Genomic DNA, 23,884 nt, shown 5'->3' on the forward strand with positions numbered 1-23,884 from the left:
CATTCCTACAATTCTTTGGTAGGAGCCTGTAGCATAAAATGACAAAGCACACAGCACCTAGAAATAAAAATGTTAATAGTTAGTAGTGTAGCTGTGTATTATACTCACATAGTATGTATTAGTTATTGTACACATTATAATGAAAGGTACCTACGTAAGTAGCTTATTTATTACACTTACTTTGTGTTCCAGGCTGATCCTTTTACTTGATTTTAGACTGGATTTTTCTTTCAATTCGCGACATAAGAACAAAAATGCTTCCTTACTTAGACGAAATCTATTTTTAAATTCTGTGTCGCTAAGGTTTTGTAAGTTAATATTTGCCAAATTCTTTCTGAGTAAAGCTCTCCTTGAGATTTCTCTGCAAATGTAATAGTAAATTTAAAAGATAACTTGTTGTTTATTTATTAAAATATAGTGTTAAAAAAATCACTCACCTTGTTTCTCTTTGTTCATTTCTACTTTCAACAATCAATCGCGCTGCAAGATAATAGTAAAATGCACTACGTCGTGGGGTGCTTCTTGTCAATCTAAACATTTTCTAACAAAATATATCACCACAATCACTAAAATTATAATTTTATTCATAAAATAAACTCCGACGAAAGTTTTCTCACTGTCAAATTTAAAGTGAATAAACATTCGTGAAACTCGTAAGCCAGCTTTCGACACTTACGATACTATCCGTCAATTTATGCCTTCGTGCTAGCTATCTTCATACAATCGCCTAAGTTACGTTTCGTATTCGATACGATGACGATTCGAAACTTACATGTTTTTGTTCGTGCTCTGAAAATTAGTTCAATATACGCACACCAGAGGCGCTGTTCAAGTTCCCATACAAAATGCTTTCGTTGACGATACGAATACTTTTTCGATAGTGATTCGTGCTAGGGGCACATATCGCTAAACGATACATCGACGATTATTAGAAATTGCATTTAATTAGAAATGTACGTTAAAAAATAAAAAAATATACACAAATTAAAGGTTATTCCATCTTTTTTAATATTCGACATGTTTGAATTGCTTCTGCAAGACTTGACAGTGCAAAACGTTATTTTTAGCGGAGCACTTGCAGACGTCCTTTCGATGTTTTACGAATACGCAGAGTGTTTGTAATCGATTACGCAAGTAGTTTTTATGAAAGCATAAGATTTTTCGATTCGAATAATCTTATACCTCAGCAAAAGGGGAAACGCCTGCGAGTGTTATCCATTACTTAATGATCTAAGGGCCAGCATCGTAGACAGAGAATCCAATCGAGATCCAATTGGTTTCTCTGTCTATGGCCAGCATGGTGGCAGCTTGGTGGCAGCCCCCGATATCAGCAGCCAATAGGCATGCAGCAGCAAAACTAAAGCAGCTCGAAGCAGCCTCGGAAAAGCAGCTGTTGCCTGTTGTCAGTAATGTCATATTCGTGACAACAAGACATCAGACAAGTGTCAAACAGACAAGCGAATATTATTTTGGTAATTTGGTTTCAAAATCTGTGATGTTTTATTTGGGTGGGACCTTCCATAGTTTTATTTTTAATTGTTAATATGCTTTAAAACTTGATCACACATCAAGATGAGTTACTTGACAGTCGATGGTTCGAAACCATCCACTAGTTCAGATAAAAATTTGGACGAGGCTGACAATGAAGACCTCGAGGTAAAAAATGCTCTTTTCTGATTGAATTTTCTTATTTTGTCCCAGTTTCTAGTCTCTTCTAATCCTTTAAAGTATCCTGTGATGTGAGGTGGACAAATGAAATAGGTTTTCGATTGTTTAGCATACATTTTGCAGTGTTAAAAGAATAGAAAGAAAAAAAGTAAACCTAAGTATAAAATAATTATATAAACCATATATAATATAGTGTATACAAATTCAATGAAGAATTTTAGTTCATATTTTACATATTATATTTATATTATATACCAATTAATACCTTGCTTGTAACATCACACAGATTCAATATGTTAGAGTTAGCCTCTTAGAGTTGAAATTTCAAAGTAAATTTGTATGTAACTTCAACTTTTTAATTAATTCTACAGAATTTTTGACAAGTAAATAAACATTTTATGCCAAAGCAAGCAAGAAAAAAAGCCAGTATACCACTTATTAATTATCTGATATTTGTTATACTAATGTATATTGTACCAACTTCCAGGTGGATAACTCCAAAAGTGTATTGCATAAGATAGCAAACCTGTACGCAGAACAATTGATGAGTGATCTAGTTTTAGAAGTGGGAGGTGTTGGATATCCAGCACATAGACTGATACTATGTGCTAGTAGTGAGGTGTTTCAGGTATATAAATATTTGATTTTTCTAAAAGTTTTATTTATTAATTAATTTTGTGTAAGTTATTTTGTGTGTGTATAGTTTGATTTTCCTTCTATCTTGTAAGACATAGATACTAGATAGATTCTATCTTGAAAGTAGGTAAAAATTTGAACTATTATATTTTAACATTAGCAGAATTGCTATTACTAATTTTAATATTAAGCTTATTGTTATGGGAATGTTATTTTTAAATTAACATGTTGAATGTAGCTCAGAGGTTTTTAAGTGCAAATGTATTATGAATCATTTAATATTCTCTATGAAACAAAATGTAATACATATATATTTTATATTTAATGATCAATCTATAACTAGTAACAAATAACTTATGTCATTGCTGTGTTAAATCTATTTGTATCTATTTATTGATCTTTAAAATAATGTTTTAGGTGATGTTAATGAACAGAGAGTGGAGCGAGTGGCGCGAGAGTCGGATAGTGTTGCAGGAAACACCCACTGCTGCGTCTGTATTCCCACATTTTCTTAAGTAAGTTCTTGATGTATTAATAACCAATATTGAATAGGTAGGTAACAATATATTATTTTGGCTTTGGCACAGTTCTTTGGAGATAAATTTTGCCCTATGAGTTGGAATTATCAAAGAAAATTGAAACAGGGTAACTTTTTCAAATAAATATTGCATTATTAATATTTTACAGTACAAACATTTCATATTATATGTTTATTTGACATATAAATTTGTTATATAAGGTACCTAGAAGATGAAATATGATATTTTGCTCAATATGAGATAAATCATTTATTATTGATGTAATTTTGTATTATTTTTATGATTGTTTCAGGTACTTCTATACAGGACAAATTAAAATATCTTATCAGACAGTGTTACCTGTTTTGTCATTAGGCGATAAATACAATGTTAAAGTAAGTAATTTTGTTATCTCACAGTTGATTATTAATAATAATAGTATACGGGCATTTCTCTGCAACTCGACGTCAGCTAAAACCGAAACCACCCGAGCTCCTCCATGCAAGAAGCCAAGCAGCTTGTGAGGACTGCGGAAGGCTTGAACGAGGGACCCGGGAGACCCCAGGTGTCTTGTCCTGTATTCCGCAACAGTACATTCCATGATGACGTGGGCTGCCTTTTCCTCAGACGCCATGCATGCTCTGCATAGCGGACTGTCTGTGATCCCTAAATTAAAGAGATGATTGTTGAAGGGGCCCTGTCCTGTGAGGGTCCTGGTTAATTATAATTTATTTATTTTTTGGATTTACTTTGACACAATATATGCGTTTTAATATCGAATTTGGAAAACAATTTCAGTTATTTTATTACCAGTACATTTTAAGAGAATCAAACAAAAGCTTTGTGTCATTACTTATAGTTTATTTCGTAAGTAATTTTTCAAGATATTTAGTAATTTATCAAAAGATTTTTTTCCTATAGGATTTGGTGTCGCTATGTTTGGAGTATATGTCCCAACATATTGCTCTGGCGGCAAAACGCGGTCAACTCATCGCGTGGATGCAGTACACTATGGCTTGTGGCCATAATGATGTAGCTAAGGTAGAAATCTTTTTAAATAAAAAATTTAAGATTAAATGTACTTATAGGGTGACTTGTTAGAGATGTAATAGTTTTAAAGGGGTGAAAGTATAGCTCATTTGGTGTAAAAAAAGTAAACACTACCGAAACTTGTAAGTTTGAGAAATATTTGACATTTTAGCATATTTTGAAAATTTGCATCATTTGCCAAATTGGAACACTGTATAATTATTATAAGAGGCTAGCCGCTAGGCGTTGGCCTGGTTTGGCAAAAAGACGCGGATTCAAATCCTGCACCGTCGTCTATTTTTTTCTATTCTTCAATAATTTCTCATTTATAAAGCATTTGAATATAAATTTATAAAGAATAGATAAAAATCGATCACGTGGCGAGATCACGGTTGGCTGAGTCTGTCAGGCGTCCGCCCCGGAGTGGCGTAAAAGGATGTGGGTTCAAGTCCCGCCTGGTGATCGAATTTTTTCTATTTTTTTATAAATTTATATTTATAAAGCATTTGAATGCCATAAAACCAAAAATATCAAATTCAAGCATTCGAATACTTTAAACTATATAATATAATATTTGTCAGGAATGCCAGAACTTCGTGAAGTGGAACATGGAGTGGGTGTGGTCGGGCGCGGAGCTGGCGGAGCTGGAGGCCGACACGCTGCTGCTGCTGCTGCAGCAGAGCGACCTCGTGCTGCACAACGAGATGACGCTCTTCCGGTGAGTGTCTTACATGACAAAAGTAATGGATCAAACTAACTCAATCATCGTTCTTTCATTGATTAATTCATTTTGATGATGATTTCATTCATTATACAATAAATTCAACCTTATTCCGACGAATTAAAGTTGTTTGGTGAAAACATTTTTTGTCACTGATTGTGTATTTAGTTGTTACTAATGATCAAATACTTCGTAAAATCCCTGGGGTTCTGATGATGAGCTTTGTTGTTGTCATTTGCGATAAGATGTCGGTAATGAATGTTTGGTTTTCTCATATTATGTATTGATTTTTACTCCATTCTGTAATGTTTTCAGAGGAGTGATATACATTATTAAGTTGGTCGTTTGATTAAGTTATAATAAATGTTGTAAACAATAGTATTTACTGTAAATTATTTTTCAGTTTCGTGGTAAAATGGTTGGACAAACAGAAAGAAAGACTGAATTCCAGCGAGGCAAGTGAGAGCGAATGCAAGATGCACTGGGATTCATTAGTTACCACTATGTTCTCTCATGTTCGGTAAATGCTCTTTTTATTTATTATATTAATAATTGTTATTATAGCCCTATTAAATTCATAAAGATTGTCGAAGAAATAAAAATACATAGATTTTAATGAATTTATTTATAACTAGCGGTCCGCCCCGGCTTCGCCCGTGGTACATATTTACGTTTTCTCTACATAAAAACCATCCTCGTACTTCAAGGAATATAATAGAAAAGAATTATCGAAATCACACGTGATGCCATGACAACGCGAAACGGGTGCAGACCCGCCGCCTTTTTATAGCTCCCGCCGCGAAGCGCGTCGAACGCGGCAACTGATACACAAAAATAATCCTTATGGCTGCATGATTCTGTATTCACGCGCGATGACTTATAGCGTATTTCATGTATAACTTTGGTGTTTCTACACCGATTTACATGATTCTTTTACTATAACCTGCCCAGGAGTATGAAGAATAATTGTGCCAAATTTGGTTAAAATCCGTCGTGTAGTTTTTGTTTCTATAACGAATATACAGACAGACAGACAGACAGACAGACAGACAGACAAAAATTTTACTGATTGCATTTTTGGCATCAGTAGCGATCCCTTATCACCCCTTCATAGTTTTTTTTTAAATATATTTCATGTACAGAATTGGCCTCTCTACAGATTTATTATAAGTATAGATTTATTGGTCTAAAACATCAAACAAGTGGCGGTCTTATCACTATTAAGCAATTCCTTCCAGACAACCAGATTACATACATATTATTACCCAAAAAAATGTACCATATAATATTTATTCATGTTTTAAGTAATTATAATCCATTTTATTACCAAAGCAAGTTTACAAATATACAGATACAACATATTTCGTAATATTTTCAATAAATTCCGCAGGTTTCCAATGATGTGTCCAAACCAATTGGCCAAACTGCTCCTGTGTCCTCTCACCCAGGAACACAAGGAATTCTTCATGGAGAGAATGGCTATTGCTATGAGTTATCAGTCTGGTAAGTTGATTTAAGATTATGTTTACGTTAGAAACTACTAGACTTCCGCCCGCGGCTTCGCCCGCGTTATCAAAGGAGAACCCGCAAGACCCGCATAGTTCCCGTTCCAGTGAGATTTCCGGGATAAAACCTATCCTATGTGTTAATCCAAGTTACCATCTATGTGTGCTAAATTTCATTGTAATCGGTTCAGTAGTATTTGCGTGAAAGAGTAACAAACACACACACACACATCCTCACAAACTTTCGCATTTATAATATTAGTAGGATGTGGGTATTTTTATGTATTTGACTAAATTCAATTTATAATTCATAGAATGTTAAACTTCAAACCGATAGTATAACCGAAATCCAGAATTAAATAATACTACACAATTTCCAAAAAGTAGTGAAAGGTAAACTTTTTTATTTGTGAGAAATTTAAAAAAAAATAGAAAAAAGGAGAGAAAGAATCGATTACGGAGATTTTAACCAATTTGATAATTATAAGGTACTAGTGGTCCGCCCCGGCTTCGCCCTTGGTACATATTTCGCAATGAAAGGTAGCCTATGTCCTTTCTCGGGTATCAATATATCTCCATACCAAATTTCATGCAAATTGGTTCAGTAGTTTAGGCGTGATTGAGTAACAGACAGACAGACAGAGTTACTTTCGCATTTATAATATTAGTATTGATTTGAATGCTATATTTTAACAGTTTTCATTTATATACTTCCCAGGGCAAACAGAACGCATATCCGAGATACAGCAAACGGAAAGCGGACGGATGGTCTTCACTCCGCGCCTGTACACCGAAGACATATGGGGTTCGATTCTCGGCGTCGACTATTTCCACACACTGCCCAGTTATCACACGAGGACGTTTATATTTTCCACTAGACCGAGTGTAGCGGACTGTGGAAGTGATAAACTGCATGAGTGGACAGTGGACTTGCATCCGAAAGGGGTGTGGTTTCAGAAAAGCATGTTGATCGTGTGGTCGGGGACTTATGATGTGAGTTTTAGTTTAATTATTGTTGTACGGGATCCATAATTAATTAATATGAAACTAGCTGCGCTCCGCCGTTTCACCCGCATTGCTCCGCTCTTGTTGGTCTAAGCGTGATGATATATAGGTATAGCTTTTCTAGATAAATAGGCTATCTAACACCGAAAGAATTTTTCAAATCGGACCAGTAGTTCCTGAGATTAGCGCGTTCAAACAAACAAACTCTTCTGCTTTATGATATTAGTATGACGGCGCGCCGATAATTACTGTACTAAATAATAACTATCTAGCATAGTTGATTTCACGTAGTTAAATTGTTTGTTTTGATTGTCAATGTCAAAGTATTATGTTGTGTTGCCAGTAATGAAAATATTGTGAAGTAAGGTTGATTACTGATAAAAATAAGAGCGGGTAGTCCCGAATAGGGTAGTGGGTTGGCACGATGGTGACAGCTGGCATTCTACTGTCAGTTGTGCACAGAGGCGCACGCGTACTAACCTATTGGCTCTTAATCTGTTTCCATCTTGATTGTTACGCAAAATTGTGAAGTACTGTAAACTTTAATAAACTATCTGATTGGCGTTTGAGAAAATAGTGAGTTTATTTCGGTGTTCCCATCACCACTAAACCACCGCTATGTCTGATAACGGAGATCATACCGCCGAGCCTTCCGACATTCCGTTATCAGAAGTGGGATTACTCCGTGCATCTCAGGAGCAGCATGCAGCCCACTCAGGTCAGATTGAACAACCTTCTTTAGAAAAAGAGTGCGACCGTTGGAAAACACTGTTTGAATTGCAGCAACGAAGTTTGACAGATTTGATACGGGCAATTCAAGAACCTCGGCTATCTGTATCAAAAATAGCTTTACCCGAATTTAATCCCGACCTTCAGGGTAGCGATGCTCGTGCTTGGTGCGAAACAGTTGACCTATGCTTGCAAATAAAACCACTTTCCGGTGGAGACCTGATAATAACCATGAGTAAAGCACTCAAAGGAACTGCGGCATCATGGCTAGCACAGTCTAGTTATCCTGGAATAACATGGGCCCAATTAAAGGATCTATTTTTAGCTAGATTCGATTTCGTTGAAACTCCTGCAGCAAACTTATGGCGATTGTTTAATGGAAATCCAAAGGAAGGTGAATGCTTATCCTCTTATGCCTGCCGATTTATGAGTGCAATAATGGCAAGATGGAAATCTTTATCAACGGAACAAATTGCCATTGCTGTTACACTAGCACACGCTGCAAAAATCGACCCAAGATTGCAGAGATTGGCTTTTACAACGGAAATAGACAACCGTATAAAATTACAACAAGAACTTATGGCATTTACGTTTAGAAAAAGAGGACCTCCAGCTCAAGAGCAGGCGACATCAGCGGTAGAAGCAAAGAAGCCGCGTCCCGAAAACTCACGTAGGTGTTACAATTGCAACAAGTCCGGACACGTGGCTACTGAATGTCGATGGATTGGTAATCGTGATGACACTAAAGCACAAACCGAAACTTCAAGCAACTCTGTAACTCATGCTTCAAAGGAGGGCAGTGCACCGAAGAAGACCATCACTCCAACCTGCTTCAACTGCGGTGAACAGGGCCATATCGCAACGCGGTGCCCCGGCAAAGAGGCAAAATCCAACGAGACTAGAGTCGAACGTCGTGTGGATATCTGCGCCATCAAACCAGCTACTGATCATCTTTCGGACGAAACCGGTGAGAAGTTTTCATTTTGTTTCGATTCTGGTGTCGAATGTTCTTTGATAAGGCAGAGCTTAGCAGAACGACTTTCTGGTAAAAGATTATATGGTGCAGTGACATTGCTGTGGCTAGGTAACGCTAGTATAAATTGTAACACCCAAATTTTATCAACGGTCTCGATTCAAGCCTATACGGTACAGTAGTTGTTTCATATAGTGCCGGATAGTAGTATTTCGCATGACATAATGGTAAGTAGAGAGCTACTCGTGCTATGCCTGAGTGTTATGTTCCCTTGGAGTTTAGCGCTAGGCTAGAAGTCCCTGTCAACCAGGCCGAGTCAGAATGCGCCAGTGACGGCAATGGTGAGTTAATTCGTTATCTTTAGAGTTTATCAGTATTTTGGTAGTACCAGTTAGCCTAAGAGGCAAATAAAAGCCTGTGTGGCTTTTCATAACTATGCGATGCGTAGCCTGTGTGGCAGTTGCAAGCCTGTGTGGTATTTTAAGAGCCTGTGTGGCAGTGTTAGAAGCCTGCGTGGCAAATAGGAGCCTGTGTGGCATTGTTAGAAGCCTGTGTGGCAAATAGGAGCCTGTGTGGCAGATAGGAGCCTGTGTGGCATTGTTAGAAGCCTGTGTGGTATTTTAAGAGCCTGTGTGGCAGTGTTAGAAGCCTGTGTGGCAAATAGGAGCCTGTGTGGCAGACAAGAGCCTGTGTGGCATTGTTAGAAGCCTGTGTGGCAGTAAGGGGCCTGTGTGGCAGTTAGGAGCCTGTGTGGCAGTAAGGGGCCTGTGTGGCAGTTAGGAGTCTGTGTGGCAGTTAGGAGCCCGTGTGACTGCTGTGTGGCCTGTGTGGCAGTTTGTAGGCTGTGTGTGATAACTTATGAGTTATGACGATTTATAGTCTGTGTGACACTCAAAATATTGCGTAGTTTGTAATTAAGCTTATGTGACGTAATTGGACTTATATTGCGCTTTTGAACTGTGTGCCTAGTTTTGAGTGTGACCCACTTTGGTCAGGATGCCCGAGCGGTGCTTGATGTAAACCGTTCTCGTTTACCTGTTTACAGATGATGAAGATGAGCGAAATGACTCCACACACGAGGACGTGTGAATATGCAGGACGGCCGTGACGGCGCGCCGATAATTACTGTACTAAATAATAACTATCTAGCATAGTTGATTTCACGTAGTTAAATTGTTTGTTTTGATTGTCAATGTCAAAGTATTATGTTGTGTTGCCAGTAATGAAAATATTGTGAAGTAAGGTTGATTACTGATAAAAATAAGAGCGGGTAGTCCCGAATAGGGTAGTGGGTTGGCACGATGGTGACAGCTGGCATTCTACTGTCAGTTGTGCACAGAGGCGCACGCGTACTAACCTATTGGCTCTTAATCTGTTTCCATCTTGATTGTTACGCAAAATTGTGAAGTACTGTAAACTTTAATAAACTATCTGATTGGCGTTTGAGAAAATAGTGAGTTTATTTCGGTGTTCCCATCACCACTAAACCACCGCTATGTCTGATAACGGAGATCATACCGCCGAGCCTTCCGACATTCCGTTAAGTATAAAAGAATTATTTAAATATAAAAACTTGTACTAAACTGCGTGAGTCATGCAAGGTGCTCTTAGTGACCGTCAGCGATGAACTGATTTAATATAATTTTATTGTAAGATATAAAATGTTAGAAATCATTTGGGTCACATTGAATGCAAGATAAGGTTTGATGCACTTTGTACGTGCTTGCTCGTAAAATTGTATTGAATCTTGTTGAAGTTACTTACTTTCTCCATGCGGCTTTATCGTGTAGGGTAAAAATTAACAAATTATATATGTAATTAAAACCGACTTTACTTATTGTATTTTCGATCATATGTGAAAATATAAAAATCAGTGCAGACATTTTCGAGTTCATCGCGAACAGAGAGACGCGGTGGAAGACTTCGTTTAATCATATTTAGAGAAATCTTAAAGAAATAATCACCTTACTTTATGTATAATAAACATTTGAAATGTACTTAAAAAACTGTGAATACATGTTACCTGATAAGAACGAAATATACTAATTTCTCTTTCGTACAAATACAATTTTAAGCTATTGTATAGCTTCTATCGCGGGCCTTGAGCGCGGGGACCGAATCCAGAAATTGCGTAACGAAAAACCTCACGCTCCCCACGGGGACGGGCGCGGAGGTGTGGCTTGAAGGCATAGCATGCAATAGCTTTACCGCGGCAGTCCCCGAGTGCCACACGTCCTTTTTTATTATAAACTAGCGGTCCGCCCCGGCTTCGCCCGTGGTACATGTTTACGTTTTCTCTACATAAAAACCATCCTCGTACTTCAAGGAATATAATAAAAAAAGAATTATCGAAATCGGTTCAGCCGTTCTCGAGTTATGCGCTTACCAACACATTTTGCGATTCATTTTTATATATAAGAAGATTCTAGAGTAGATCATATCTAAAGTTGATTCAGTTTATTCAAGTATAAATTCAAATTCATATATTTGGCACCAAAACAAAGATAAAACAATAAAAGAGTATTCAGTGCAATGACCACCGGACACCCTAGTCAGCAATACTAAGTATAGCGGGCGGCGTTTAACCTAAATTCAGTCAGTCCACAAAACAACATATTACCGTCGCGACGCGTAACATTTTAACATTAAACATATAAGTAACATAACATTTAATTAACATAATAAATAACATAAAATATAACAATAAGCATTAGCCAGTAACAGTGATATAATAGCAGTGATTTTAGAAATTAATTAATTAGTGTAAATTTTAGTTTGATTTTACAATAAATCCCTCCAACTACCACGTAGCCCACCACTGTGTATATCGCCCTACAAAGAGAAAACAAATAAAAAGAAATACAAAATGATGTGATGAAAAAACCCCAAGTTACAGTGAATGTTTGGTTTTTAAGTGACGTCCGGTAATGCTTACTAACTTGCGGCTTAAATAACAGAGCACGACTGCTAATCAATATAACGTGAATATAAATACATACTTATATAATATAAAACAAATAATTATTTTATAAAAAATAGAATAGATAATATGTATATGTAACAAGCACCATTTCAGAGTTCAGAAGAATCAGATTCGGCGGAACCAGACACTGAAGAAGTAAGTAGGTATAAATATTAACAAAAAAAAAAGTCTCGTGTCCCCTAGTGGCAAGTAGGTGATTAGCTGTTCCTGCCAGACCGAGACATTTTTTTTATTTCTTCGTCTCCACCGGGAATCGAAGCCAGGACCCGTTCGTTTCTACGCACACGCGTCAACCAATGTACTTAGGAGTCGGTCATAAATATAAAAATCAGTTTACGCACATTATAATATACGTCTTGTAAGTGGGAAGAACGCGTGAGCCAGGAGGAAACTGATTTTGATGATAATTTAGCTTAGTTTTTAACTGTCTTCTGTTGTTTTAATTCATCATCAGCCCATATACGTTCCCACTGCTGGGACACCATAATCCATAATCCACCACACTGGCCAAGTGCGGGTTGGCGGATGACACATGTCGTCGAACTTTTTGTTCTTCGACATGTCGGTTTCCTCACGATGTTTTCCTTCACCGTTCGAGCAGTGGTGATGTTACAACATACGCAGATAAATTGAAAATCAATTAATTTCCTGCGCGTTCGCCTGGTCTCGGACCCCGGACTTATCGATTCGAAGTCCGAGGTCTCACCACTGTGCCACCACTGCTCTAGATAGAATTAGATACTTTTTTTTTACTATAGATAGGGAAGCGCTTGACAACAATCTCGCCTGATGGAAAGCTAAGATGCGGTCTAAGATGGTACGCGCTTCCCTAGTAGGTACCGGTTCACTCTTTGCCTGAAGACCCCCATATTGTACTAGATACTCCTTTATGAAAGTGGGTAATTGAATGAATTCTCCCGCAGGTCCCAGAGGTGGTGTTACGTACAGTTCGTATCTCGATCACTTGCCAGAGTTGTTCCCAACCAACCAATAAATATGATGAAGAATATGAACCTGATGTTAGAGTTAAGGTGAGAATTTGCATATTTTTATAGTCTATTTTTTTTATTGAGTTATTACGGTACGGTGAAATCTTTGCGGTGCGGCGCCGCAACGCATCGTGTGCCCCCGCTCTTATGTAATATGATGAAAGAGATTGAGCCTCACAACACAGGGAACCTAGTGTGGGGTTCAATGCAACATATGTAACAATATTATGTAAAAAATTTTTGAAACAAACAAATAAATTTTTATTTATTTATTTTATTTTTTTTTATTTGTTAAAATTGTCCCCTAGTGGGGTAAGGGGCAGATGGGCAGGTTCAGAGGTATTATACATCTGTTTCACTGATCGATTTTATTTAAGGACAAGTAGGTGATCAGCCTTCTGTGTCCTGCCAGACCGAGACATTTTTTTCTTTTGTCTCCACCGGGAATCGAACCTAGGACCCCTCGGTTCTTCGCTCACACGTCAGCCATTGTACCAATAGGGTGGTATTTGACCATTATCATCTCTGTAATATTTTGTTTTAGTACCTAGCTTTTAAGTAACGATACAAATGGACACTTTATGCTATATATTTTTTGTAATTTAGTTTTGCTATAATATCTTGACAAACAAATTATCTTTATATATTTCAGATCGGTATACTAGTGTGGGGAGTGCAGAATGGCTTAGAACATGTAGCGTCCGTTGTTGAGAGGGTCCATAGATTTTCCGCACAGAATAGGTAAGAATATAAATAACATTATTTAAGGGCATTATAATCTAATAATATTATTGATACAATGTGACACGAGTATTGCACTTGTCAACAATGTGGAAATAACTTTAACTTAAAAATATAACGTAAAATATTTCGCTTCTCTTTTTATTTTAGTAATTTTTGTATAGTATTAATATTATCATTATCCATTTTTAAATCTGTTCACCAAAGGTTTTATGTATTCATTGATCCACAATCACTTATTTATATATCGAAAAAAAAAATGTCCAAGTGTTGGTAACTATGAAAAATTCATTTAAATTAACACATTTATTCCGTGGCAGTAATGTTCAAAATCCATTGTATGGGTCATTACAAAACTCTACTTAATACATTCGTGGGCAGAGTTTTTCTTCGGACAGTTTTTGAAAATATTTTTTTATTTTCAGGGTGTTAAATATAGACGGTGCTCTTGACTTCGATGAATTAAACACTCCGCTCTACACTCCCACCGCTAACTCGCCATCTTGGAAAGTTAACGGGTAAGTGAATTTTAACATACCAAATAATAAGTAATAAATTCTGGTTTTCATTCTGCAGCCCTATAAAATATACTAATAGTATAGAAAATTAAACAAAAATATCTAACAATAATAACTTTGATGTAGAAAACAGTCTTTTTTATTATATTCTAATAAACAAACACAACAATAAATTAGTTCTTCGACTATAAGTACTAGTTTCTAAACAGTAAAATGTCTTTACTTGAAAAAAAAAGTCGTAATTAAAATTACTAAATGGCATTTTGAAAAGTATGACAATTAGTCATTTCAATACTTACAATTAATTTAGATGTACATTTAGGTGTCATGTTTCCTGGTAGAGATTGCTGCTTAGCAATGAGGCCGCCTCTTGTACAAACTATTCATTTCTTTTGTATTATTGATATTTTTGTCATAATTCAGTTTGTACAATAAAGTGTTATAAATAAATACATTTATTGTATTTATTTCTATTAATTAATTTTAATTTCTATTAAAATAATATATTCCTTGTAGCCGCTGCGCTAAGTGCACAGACAACTGCGAGCTGCCGGAGCCCAAACATCTTTTGGGACCAAATAGAGATCAGCTGAGGGTAAGTTTTTAAGATTGATACATTAGAAAATATACAAACAAACATAAAGTACAAGACACAAACGTGTCGTTAAAGAATGCTTGTCAAAAATAAAAAAAAGAAATACGCATTATAAAATATAGTGTTTTTAAAATGCTAACGGCAAATAATAAGCCGCACTTAACCGTCTTTTTTTACCAACTTCCAAAAAAGAAGGAGGTTTTAACTTTTAACTCTCAGTCATTAAACACACACACAAGAGTCAGGCCATTATCTTATTTTGTATTACCATTCTGTTAAGTGCATGACGTATATATCTATGACGTATTTTAATTTGAATCTAAAACACTGTAGTTTAACATTCCAGTATTTTATCTTTTATGTCCATTATTTTTTTTTATTGAAGTGAAACTTCTTTATCGCGGTTGGAAAAAAAAGTGTGTGCGTGTAACCTTTACGCGCGATTGAAGTAAAACGCACATGTCAATATAACCTTGTTATTGAATATTATAAAATGTCGCAATTGTCAGAAAATTTATTTTTAATTTACTTATTTTAAAAGTAATAAATAAACAAGTATATTTAGAGATTTTCAAAAAAATTTGCAACTTAAAATAATGTTTTTAAAACTGTTGAATTTTTCATTCACTTTGCTCCGTTCACAATTGATCCGTTTGAAAATTTGAAAATAAATAATCCTAATTGATTATGATATTTGCCACTAGCTGGCGTATAAGTCAAGAAGCGTGTAGTATATGACATATACTTACAACCAATCAGAATTATTATTTTTAAATGGCGGAAACTACACAGCGTTACTTCCGTCAGAAAAAAAATCTGAGTTACTCCCTAGTCGCGCCTAAAGAAGTTTTACTTCAAAAGTTTTACTTCAAAAATTTAGTGTAACATTTTTTCGTGACGTGTGACATTTTTCCGTTACGTCTTAAAAAAAGTTTTCTCTTCTTACGTGTATACACGCACACTTTTTTATATATTTTACTCTACTATTTCAGATACAAGTAGTAATAGTGCCTCTAACAGACTTTTGTCACGTGTCCGTGCACGATGGACCGCGCGGATGACCGCATCGCCCCATCTCGCTCGCACACACCGCGTGCGACAGAGACGGCGATACTGACAAATAGTGACATTACTGAAATATTGTTTTGTAAAGCTTTCGGCATTGGAAAATGGAGGCTAAATACATGGAATATTATGATTGTATTTGATTGACAATGTATTATGTTTGAAGATGCAAATGAAATTGTATAGAATGTGTTTCTTTGACGTGCAAATAGCTGTGTCCTATTGTAATTTGTCAATTTGACGTTTGGCAATCGATGTCAGTTTTGGATCGGTTACAGATATCAACAAAATTGTATTATTTTGTTTTGTATAATATTCTTTAAATTAAAACAGGCAATGTAACCAAGCATGAGGTAAAATATTTTTTCTTGCAATGTTTAGCGACTTATAAGCAAGCGAAGCGAGACTTAGATAGAGTGCTCATTAAATGCATGTCTTGATTTTCAAAATTGTATTATTATTAATTAGATATTATTTATTAATTAGAACTGAATATTACTAATTTAATTTCTAAAGTACGTCAAATAATAAGTATATCGGCTAGTTGTTTTTAGTTAAACAACCTTTATCTTTTATTTAACCTTAATATTGTAATCTAACAATTGTTGGATATGAGATGTGCAATAAGTTCTTAAATGTGTCGTTATTTAGTTTTTCTATTAAAACATTTTATAAACTAAAGCGTTTTATTTTCTTTTCTATTCATCCTCGCACTCGTAATCAATAATTAAATAATGTGCTTGTTATAACATGTTATAACTTATAACTTGTGCGTCTTCTTATGTAGAATCAGTAAGTTATCAGTAGTATATAGTCATATATCAGTAGTTGTCTTATGTAGAATCAGTAAGAAAAATAGACAATACCGAGCAGAAGATAGATACTCCATTAAAAAGTCAGAATTCAAAAAATAATGCAGTCAGTCAAAAAATAGTGCACTCAGTTAATGCAAAAATTTACAGCCTATATTGGGTATAAACTAGATATGTTGTAATGGGTTGCACCAGCGTATTTTTATCATAGTCACAGAATACATAATATTAGCTAAACGCGATCACAGTTAAAGTTATCACTTATTAGTTTCAAATCAAATGAAATCTCATTTTGTATTTGACGCCTCTCTTGGATGCTGGGTTTGGAGTGAATCAAAATGCCTAGTTGATGTTTTCTTCGCTGCTTCCCGCTCCCTCCTCGTTGCGCTTGCTTCTTGTAGTAGGCATGATGATTCGTTATCCGGCTCGAAGGACCAAAAAATGTACGGTGCAAAATGTTAACAATAGCTTTAACCGGTGAAACGCAACGAACATAACGAACTCTATAAAATTGTCCGATGGTACAACTCGTATTTTCCCCTAACCTTTAACAAGTTCGTTATTGCTAAAGTAACATGGTGCAACCCAGCCTTAGTGTTTTAATGTAGTGGCTACAAAGTTGATGTTCGTAAAATGTTAGTTTGGTACATAGAAATCTAAATAACAAGACACATAGAAGTGCTGTAATGTCATAATTAGTATGAAAACCACTGTCGCCAAAATCCACACATTTAAAACGATATCTAGACAGTTCACACAAGTAAACTATGCCTTTTATTGGACAGCTTCATTTTAATGAAAACTAACATAAATAATAAATTTCGCATTTTAATATGTACCCTAACACACGACTTTACGGTTTATTTTAGTATAACATCCCTAGGTACGTAAGATGTTTTGTTTCCTTTTGCTTAGAAACTTCAAATACGAAAAAGTTCGGCTACTCGACAACAGAGGGCGTTAATTTTTGATAGATATAACTTTTAACCTCAACGCATAGAAATAAGGTTGAAATTTCATTAACGTTCATTCAACGCTTTAGTGATGTAGACTTCATCAGCCTTGTTATCGATAGTTAAGTGATAGTTAACAAATAAGAAATATATAGTTGTTGATTTTAATACAGTGGTAGGCTCATCTCGTGGGCCCACAGCAGACTGTACATATAGGTATAAGAAATAAAAACATGTTATGTACTTAAATATTTATTTATCTATATATACAAATAATAAAACAGTGTCTGTACATTATATATTTAAAAAAATGGAGGGGGTTTAGAAACTGAGAGTTTAAATTTGAAAATCTCGAACACCTGATGCAGAACCACGCCAAACCACCAAAAATTATAAGAGTTATAACAATTACATATTGTGTCCTAAAAAAAATCGTTCCACATGATAGCATTTCCTGCTGAAAGTATAAATTTAAAGATCGGAAATGTACTGCGAGCCCTTTTACACTATAACATAGGAATGACAACAGAGACAAACTTTTGCATTTATAATATTATAAGTATGTCCCGAATACACATACAACAAAAAATTCAAAATCTATTAGAAGGTGAGAGTGAGAGAAAGAGTGTTGCTGGAGTACGGCGCGGCGTGAAGAGATAGAACAAGAGCGCAACGAAAGTAGTTTATAAAGAGATTTAAAAGTTATTAACCGACTTCAAAAAAAGGAGGAGGTTATCAATTCGGCTGGTATGTTTTTTTTTTATGTATGTACACCTTCTTGATGTACACCGATCACTGCGAGGTTTCTGAACCGATTTACGTGATTCTTTTTTTGTTTGATGCGAAATGGTGTCGAATTGGTCCCATTAAATTGTATTTTTTTCGGATAGGCCCGCTAGTTTTTATTTTATTAGCATTTTTTTCTGATCTCGATGACTTAATTGAAATGTAGCAAGTAACTTTGATTCATTTTCTGAAATTTTGTATACGTATGTAAATTTTACAGCGATGAAACATTATCATGACATAGAGCTGATTTGATGATGGAATCGGAAGGTGGCTATCGGAATTCAGTAATATATTGACTCAACTTTATCGAGTTTGGATTACGTTGTTTACTACGTTGAAAACAACCGACATCAAAAACGAAAAGTAAATAATAAAAAGATTTGATATTATTAATTACTACATAATATTTAGATGTGCTATTTATTAAAATATAGGTTTGAAGTCGGTGCCAAGCACTAAACACTGAGCATAAAGCCCGTGCACCGACATCAAATCTATACAGTAAATAGCACATCTAAATAATATGTAGTAATTAATAATATCAAATCTTTTTTATTTTTTACTTTTCCGTTTTTGAAGTCGGTTGTTTTAACATAGTTATTTTTATTTGTATTATAAAATACTAGAGGTCCGCCCCGGCTTCGCCCGTGGTACATATTATTTCGCAATAAAAGGTAGCCTATGTCCTTTCTCGGGTATCAAAATATCTCCATACCAAATTTCATGCAAATTGGTTTAGTAGTTTAGGCGTGATTGAGTAACAGACAGACAGACAGAGTTACTTTCACATTTATAATATTAGTATGGATTAACTCGGAATTTCGGTCAGAAAAAGTAAGTAAGTAAATTTCGCTTTGACAGTAAATTTTTTACCAGACAGTAAATTTCCATTTACTGTCCGGTAAAATGAAGATATTTATTAAAAAACTGTCTTTTTGGGACTATTTTGATGGAGTTTTTTGCATAATGATTTATGCGGATATCCATGTATTTTTCTAATACACATTTTATTAATTGTACTACGTGGTTATCCATTGGAGACTGATCATACTGATGGTAATTAATCTCATGAAATAGTTTTAGGCCGAGAAAATGTTTCATAGTTTTTGTAATAAATTTAAATTTGAATGTTTTGTTTGCAATAACTGATTTTTCAAAGACAGTATTTTTCAGTAACGATTCTGTTTTTTTACAAATTTTGATCACATCATTACTGGGTATAATAAGACCTCCATTGTCGCGCAACTTAATGAATTCAATATCTTCATTACTATTATCAGGTCCCAGTAATGCTGATACACATGTTTCACACTTTATTGTTTTAATTAAATAATGTACAACGGAGCCTGCAATATAAGTAACTATCTGTGATGCAAATTCAGACATTTGACTAAAATCAGTAAATAAGTCATATAATACATCATCTTCTCCATTATCATCTTCATCGCCGTCATTATCATAATGTGGTGTAGTTATATTTATACGGTCGACAGCTGAAGAGCAACTTAAAATTGACACATTTTCGAGCGCTACACAGTTTCCACTGTCAAAATCCTTTAATTCTACGTGTGCAATTATTTTTTTGTAAATTGATTTAAATTGACGCGCTGTCGGATTGTTATTACAGCCCCCGTGTGCTCTTATATGCCCGAAGGTTAATTCTAAATGGTCTTGTGAAAATTTATACGCTGGCAAATACTTAAGCTTTTTTTCCTTTTCTATAAGCGTAACATAAATTGCTTTTAAGCTTTGTATACAGATGAGAAGTCCTAAAAAGCCAGTTTTTTTAATAGATTTGACAAGTGCTTGCCCATTGCAAAGTTTTATAGTTTTAAGATATACTTCAACCTTTTCTAGAAATGCAAATATTTTATCTTTATTTCTGAAATAAAGAGGCTTTTTGAAATGTAATTGCTTCATGTTTCGTGAATTTAATATGTCAAATAAAAGGTTTAAATTTTCTAAAAAGATAACAGTACCGCTGACGTCTGTGAAATCGGGGTGATTCATTTTAGAGCAAAATTTCAAGGCTTTAGCAACACTATTGCTCATTAGCTGTGATGCCAAGCGAACTTTCATTTTCTGATTTTTAAAAAAAATGTGTTTGCGTCTCAATTTATTAGCTAAATGTAAATGTTCTTTTTCTTGTAATTCGTTCAGTTTAACTAAATTGGACCATTTCACTAAGTTCCCCTGATTGTCTATAAATGTTCCACTGGCCTGAAACGAATTCCTGACGAGCTTTATCATATGGCAAGCGTCAAGCAAAATATATACAGGTTTATTTGTAACGGGGTGAGGAAAATTTGTTTCCAATTGATCCAAGTCAAATGAACATCCGAGTTTTTTAGCCATGGATATATGAGATGGACAACCATCAAACACCAAAGAAGGTATTTCAATTCCTGTAGTGTGAAGTAACTCTAAACAATGTAAAACTAAATTAGCTTTTTGTTCACCGGTTAATCCATCGACCAGAAAATAACCAACTGGGATTTTCCAAGCGCCATTAATGGCCGTTACCAAAAATACAAGCGCTTCTTTAGCAATCGTAGTGTCACTGTTGTTTTTGTTATTTCCAATGTCCACATAACCATGCATGCGATTGCCATCCCACTCTACTCGTTGTCGAATGGCCATTTCATCTAATACCAAGTTACCAAGTAAGCCTTGTTTAGATGTTTGTACTTTTGCTTTAATTGCGGCCAGAGATTCGATTGTAAATCCGGGTTCTGCATTAATAGACTGATACCATTTCTTGATAGTACGAACGTGAGGCAAACATGTATCGAACTTTTGCCTTACAAATTCATATGCCTTTGGTGAATAGAAATGGAGTGTTACAGCAAAACTTCTTAAGTTTGCAGAATATTTAACACTCGTAGTTTCTTTACCAGATTTCAATTTTTGTTTGAATCTGCCTATCAAATCTTGAGTGGTAACATTCAGATTTTCTAGTACACATGCTTGATCCCCACTGATAAATCTCTTATCCTCTAAATTTTTAACCAGGTCTATTAGTTTTATAATCTTTTTACGGTACCGCCTAGTTTTACATTGTAATTGTTTTATTTTTAATCGTTGTTCTCTTATCACGCGATTCTTTTGCAGAATTTCATTACGTAGTTTTCTTTTTCTTGGAGAGTCTGTTAATGCAGGTTCAAGTTCAGATGCTCTCGACTGCTGGTTGTCTGCGGACTAAATATTAAATTATTTCACATTAATTATATTAACTATTTATATCTCAGCATAACATACAACTTTATTTAAAACTAACAAATGCTTGTGAAAATACGCGTTTACGGGGAGAACTATAACAGGCCGTTGATTGCAATGTTTCTCTGACTTTAGATTCCGATGTCTGTGGCTGATTATCTGTGGACTAAATTAGTTGATATTGTATATATTTGTTACAAATGTTCATTCACGAACTAATTTAATTCTAAAAGTCAGCAAAGAAAAACAGTTTCAATGTTGATGCATGATGATAAGTAGATCGCAGATATCATAATATGTAATATATAAAGATAATGACTTATAGCTTACGGCGTTGATAAATTTCCATATGTCAACTGTAGGTATAGCTGTTTTTATTAATGTACGTCTTTTTGTTGTGACATTGAAATCATCTTCTTTGAAATGTTTTGAACATATCCTACTATAGCCTGTAGGGAACCAATTTCTTTTCCCAGTCGCGGATATCCATTGGTCCTTAATGTCAGGACGGCGTTGTGGAAATCTACAAAGAATATATTTAATATAAAATAGTTTTGTCAACCTAAGCGAAGAATGTCCTTTACATTATGGCATTATTGTATATTTAATTAATGTGATTCTGTATCGACAGTAAAGTTGTCCGAAAATGATTGTATCGATGTACTTAGTTTAAAAAGTTATATATCAGTTATAAAAATAAAATAGAATTCAAATTAAAATATAATCCAATTATTCCATCAGTCGTCATATTACGCAAAAAAACATCGTATTACGATATCGAAAAATTTTAACACATCACATCACTAGCTTGCGACTATTTACTCTTTATCGTTAACAATGCAGTACATTGCTTCTTGTAATTGTCATTTGATAACATTCTGGCAGTTATAACAACCGACCTGTCAGATGTTGACAATAGTAAAAGGCAATGTATAGCTAAACGTGATGAGAGGAACGGTTGACTGTGTCATTCGTATTGCTTATAAATATTGTTTAATTTTAAGGAAAAACGGCAATATTTATAAACAAAAATACTTGCCGGTGAAATGTTATTCCTTTATTAGTATAATTACAATTTATGGAAGAATTTCCGCACTGGGAAATGCTGCAAAACACCATGTTTACTCACGCACGTGTCAGAAACAACTGAACAAGCGACCACCAAGCGACGAACAGACTTGTGGAATGGTAACCACCTGCGCGGCGACAATGTCACGCGCGCTTACGACTTCTAGTGTCTTGTTATTTAGATTTCTATGGTTTGGTATCATGCAGTTTCTGAGATTATACAGGTCGACGGATAAAAGTATTTCGAAGTTTCTTGGCGGAACTCTGAAACGTGGAAAGGCGGATTTCTTGGATATGGTAATAATAAAGAATTTTCATTGGTCAAGGAAAGGTCTGTTAAATAAAATACCGTATAAATTTTCAATCATTTATTACGCAAATAAGATAAGTACGTATATTTCACACGAATCCATTACGCAAAATGAACAGTCAAATCTACAAATGCAAAACATAGGAAACTTTGTTTCATAAAATTTTACTAAAAAGCGATATCACTTAACAAAAGCAATTCAAAAATGCATGTATTTTTATAAAATTGAGCGAATTTTGATACAAAGAAAATACACAAATACAAAAGCTTACGCTAAGCTTACAAATAAAACGTTTCCTTAAAATAAAATGACAGATCTATAAACTAATGGTAATTTAATAATAAAAATAAATTTTATAGCGGTAAACATAAAACGGAAGAATTTCTTCTACATAAAATTGTAAACATTAAGTACCGAGTTTAAGTACTGCTTTAGGAATATAATTTTTTCGTCAAATCTCACACAATAACTGGTAGGATGGAATAGAGTCAAAGATTAATATAAAATTGTATTTAAATTGGTTCTAGTTTGTTTTACATCATCATGCATAATTCTTAGAAAATGTTTTCAGAACAGGTGGTACCTTAAATGTGGTCCTTAATAATAAACTATTTTGGTTCCGTATAAAGGTTTAGTCTCTTAAATTAGGTTATAAAGAATGTGACTAAACATTTAAAAGTTAATTATTATCATTTACGTGTTTATATTTAAAAGCGCTTCTAAAAGAATTTTAGTCAAATGAATAATTTCTTATGTATTATATCAACAAGGAAGATGAAATTTAGTAAAATTAGGTGAACGATAAATGCTTTTGGCATCCGCAGTCTTATACATTTAAAACTACCGGTTAAAGATGTTAAAAATTTCAAGACTATCACAGAATTTTAAAACGATGTCGTGTTTATAATTTAGAAAAATACTTGTCTTATAAGCTCTGGTTGCTTATATCTATAGTTAGGGTTGCCAACTGTTATAATATATATTTTTTATATGTATTTGTTTCGTCATAGAACGATACAATATTATTGAAGGCAATTCAAGAACACAATATTTAAAATGG

General features: G+C 34.7%; 1 protein-coding gene and 1 long non-coding RNA gene across 4 annotated transcripts; one reads left to right on the forward strand and one right to left on the reverse strand.

Annotated features, from left to right (window-relative positions):
• The first annotated feature begins 1,436 nt into the window (after positions 1 to 1,436).
• Positions 1,437 to 16,345, forward strand: Tango10 (transport and golgi organization 10). Its single transcript, XM_089695435.1, has 14 exons — positions 1,437 to 1,656; positions 2,156 to 2,296; positions 2,722 to 2,819; positions 3,136 to 3,217; positions 3,744 to 3,863; positions 4,433 to 4,569; positions 4,976 to 5,092; positions 5,963 to 6,075; positions 6,796 to 7,070; positions 12,691 to 12,798; positions 13,409 to 13,497; positions 13,923 to 14,015; positions 14,532 to 14,610; positions 15,603 to 16,345. The coding sequence occupies exons 1-14, from the start codon at positions 1,573 to 1,575 to the stop codon at positions 15,669 to 15,671; spliced, it is 1,605 nt and encodes a 534-aa protein (XP_089551561.1). The 5' UTR covers positions 1,437 to 1,572; the 3' UTR covers positions 15,672 to 16,345.
• A 4,470-nt stretch (positions 16,346 to 20,815) lies between these two features.
• LOC149488244 (uncharacterized) lies at positions 20,816 to 22,631 on the reverse strand. 3 transcript variants are annotated; one of them, XR_016315633.1, is made up of 4 exons: positions 22,485 to 22,631; positions 21,776 to 21,968; positions 21,151 to 21,427; positions 20,816 to 21,117 (listed from the first exon to the last, which is right to left on the reverse strand). It is a non-coding gene; the product is annotated as an uncharacterized LOC149488244 (long non-coding RNA). The 3 variants fall into 3 exon arrangements; XR_016315632.1 differs by having other exon boundaries at positions 21,151 to 21,611; XR_016315631.1 differs by having other exon boundaries at positions 21,151 to 21,968.
• Between the last annotated feature and the right edge of the window lie 1,253 nt (positions 22,632 to 23,884).

This window comes from Colias philodice, chromosome 5, assembly GCF_061535455.1.
Source record: "Colias philodice isolate Cphi_HAF_F1 chromosome 5, ilColPhil1 Martin Lab GWU primary, whole genome shotgun sequence".
Lineage (NCBI taxonomy): Eukaryota > Metazoa > Arthropoda > Insecta > Lepidoptera > Pieridae > Colias > Colias philodice.

What these genes read in the sequence shown, in the direction of transcription:
- Tango10 (XM_089695435.1), top strand. Translation starts at nt 1,573, where the DNA reads ATGAGTTACTTGACAGTCGATGGTTCGAAACCATCCACTAGTTCAGAT. An exon ending in AACGAGATGACGCTCTTCCG is followed by an intron (nt 4,570 to 4,975) that starts GTGAGTGTCTTA and finishes ATTATTTTTCAG; the next exon opens with TTTCGTGGTAAAATGGTTGG. An exon ending in CAAATAGAGATCAGCTGAGG is followed by an intron (nt 14,611 to 15,602) that starts GTAAGTTTTTAA and finishes CTACTATTTCAG; the next exon opens with ATACAAGTAGTAATAGTGCC.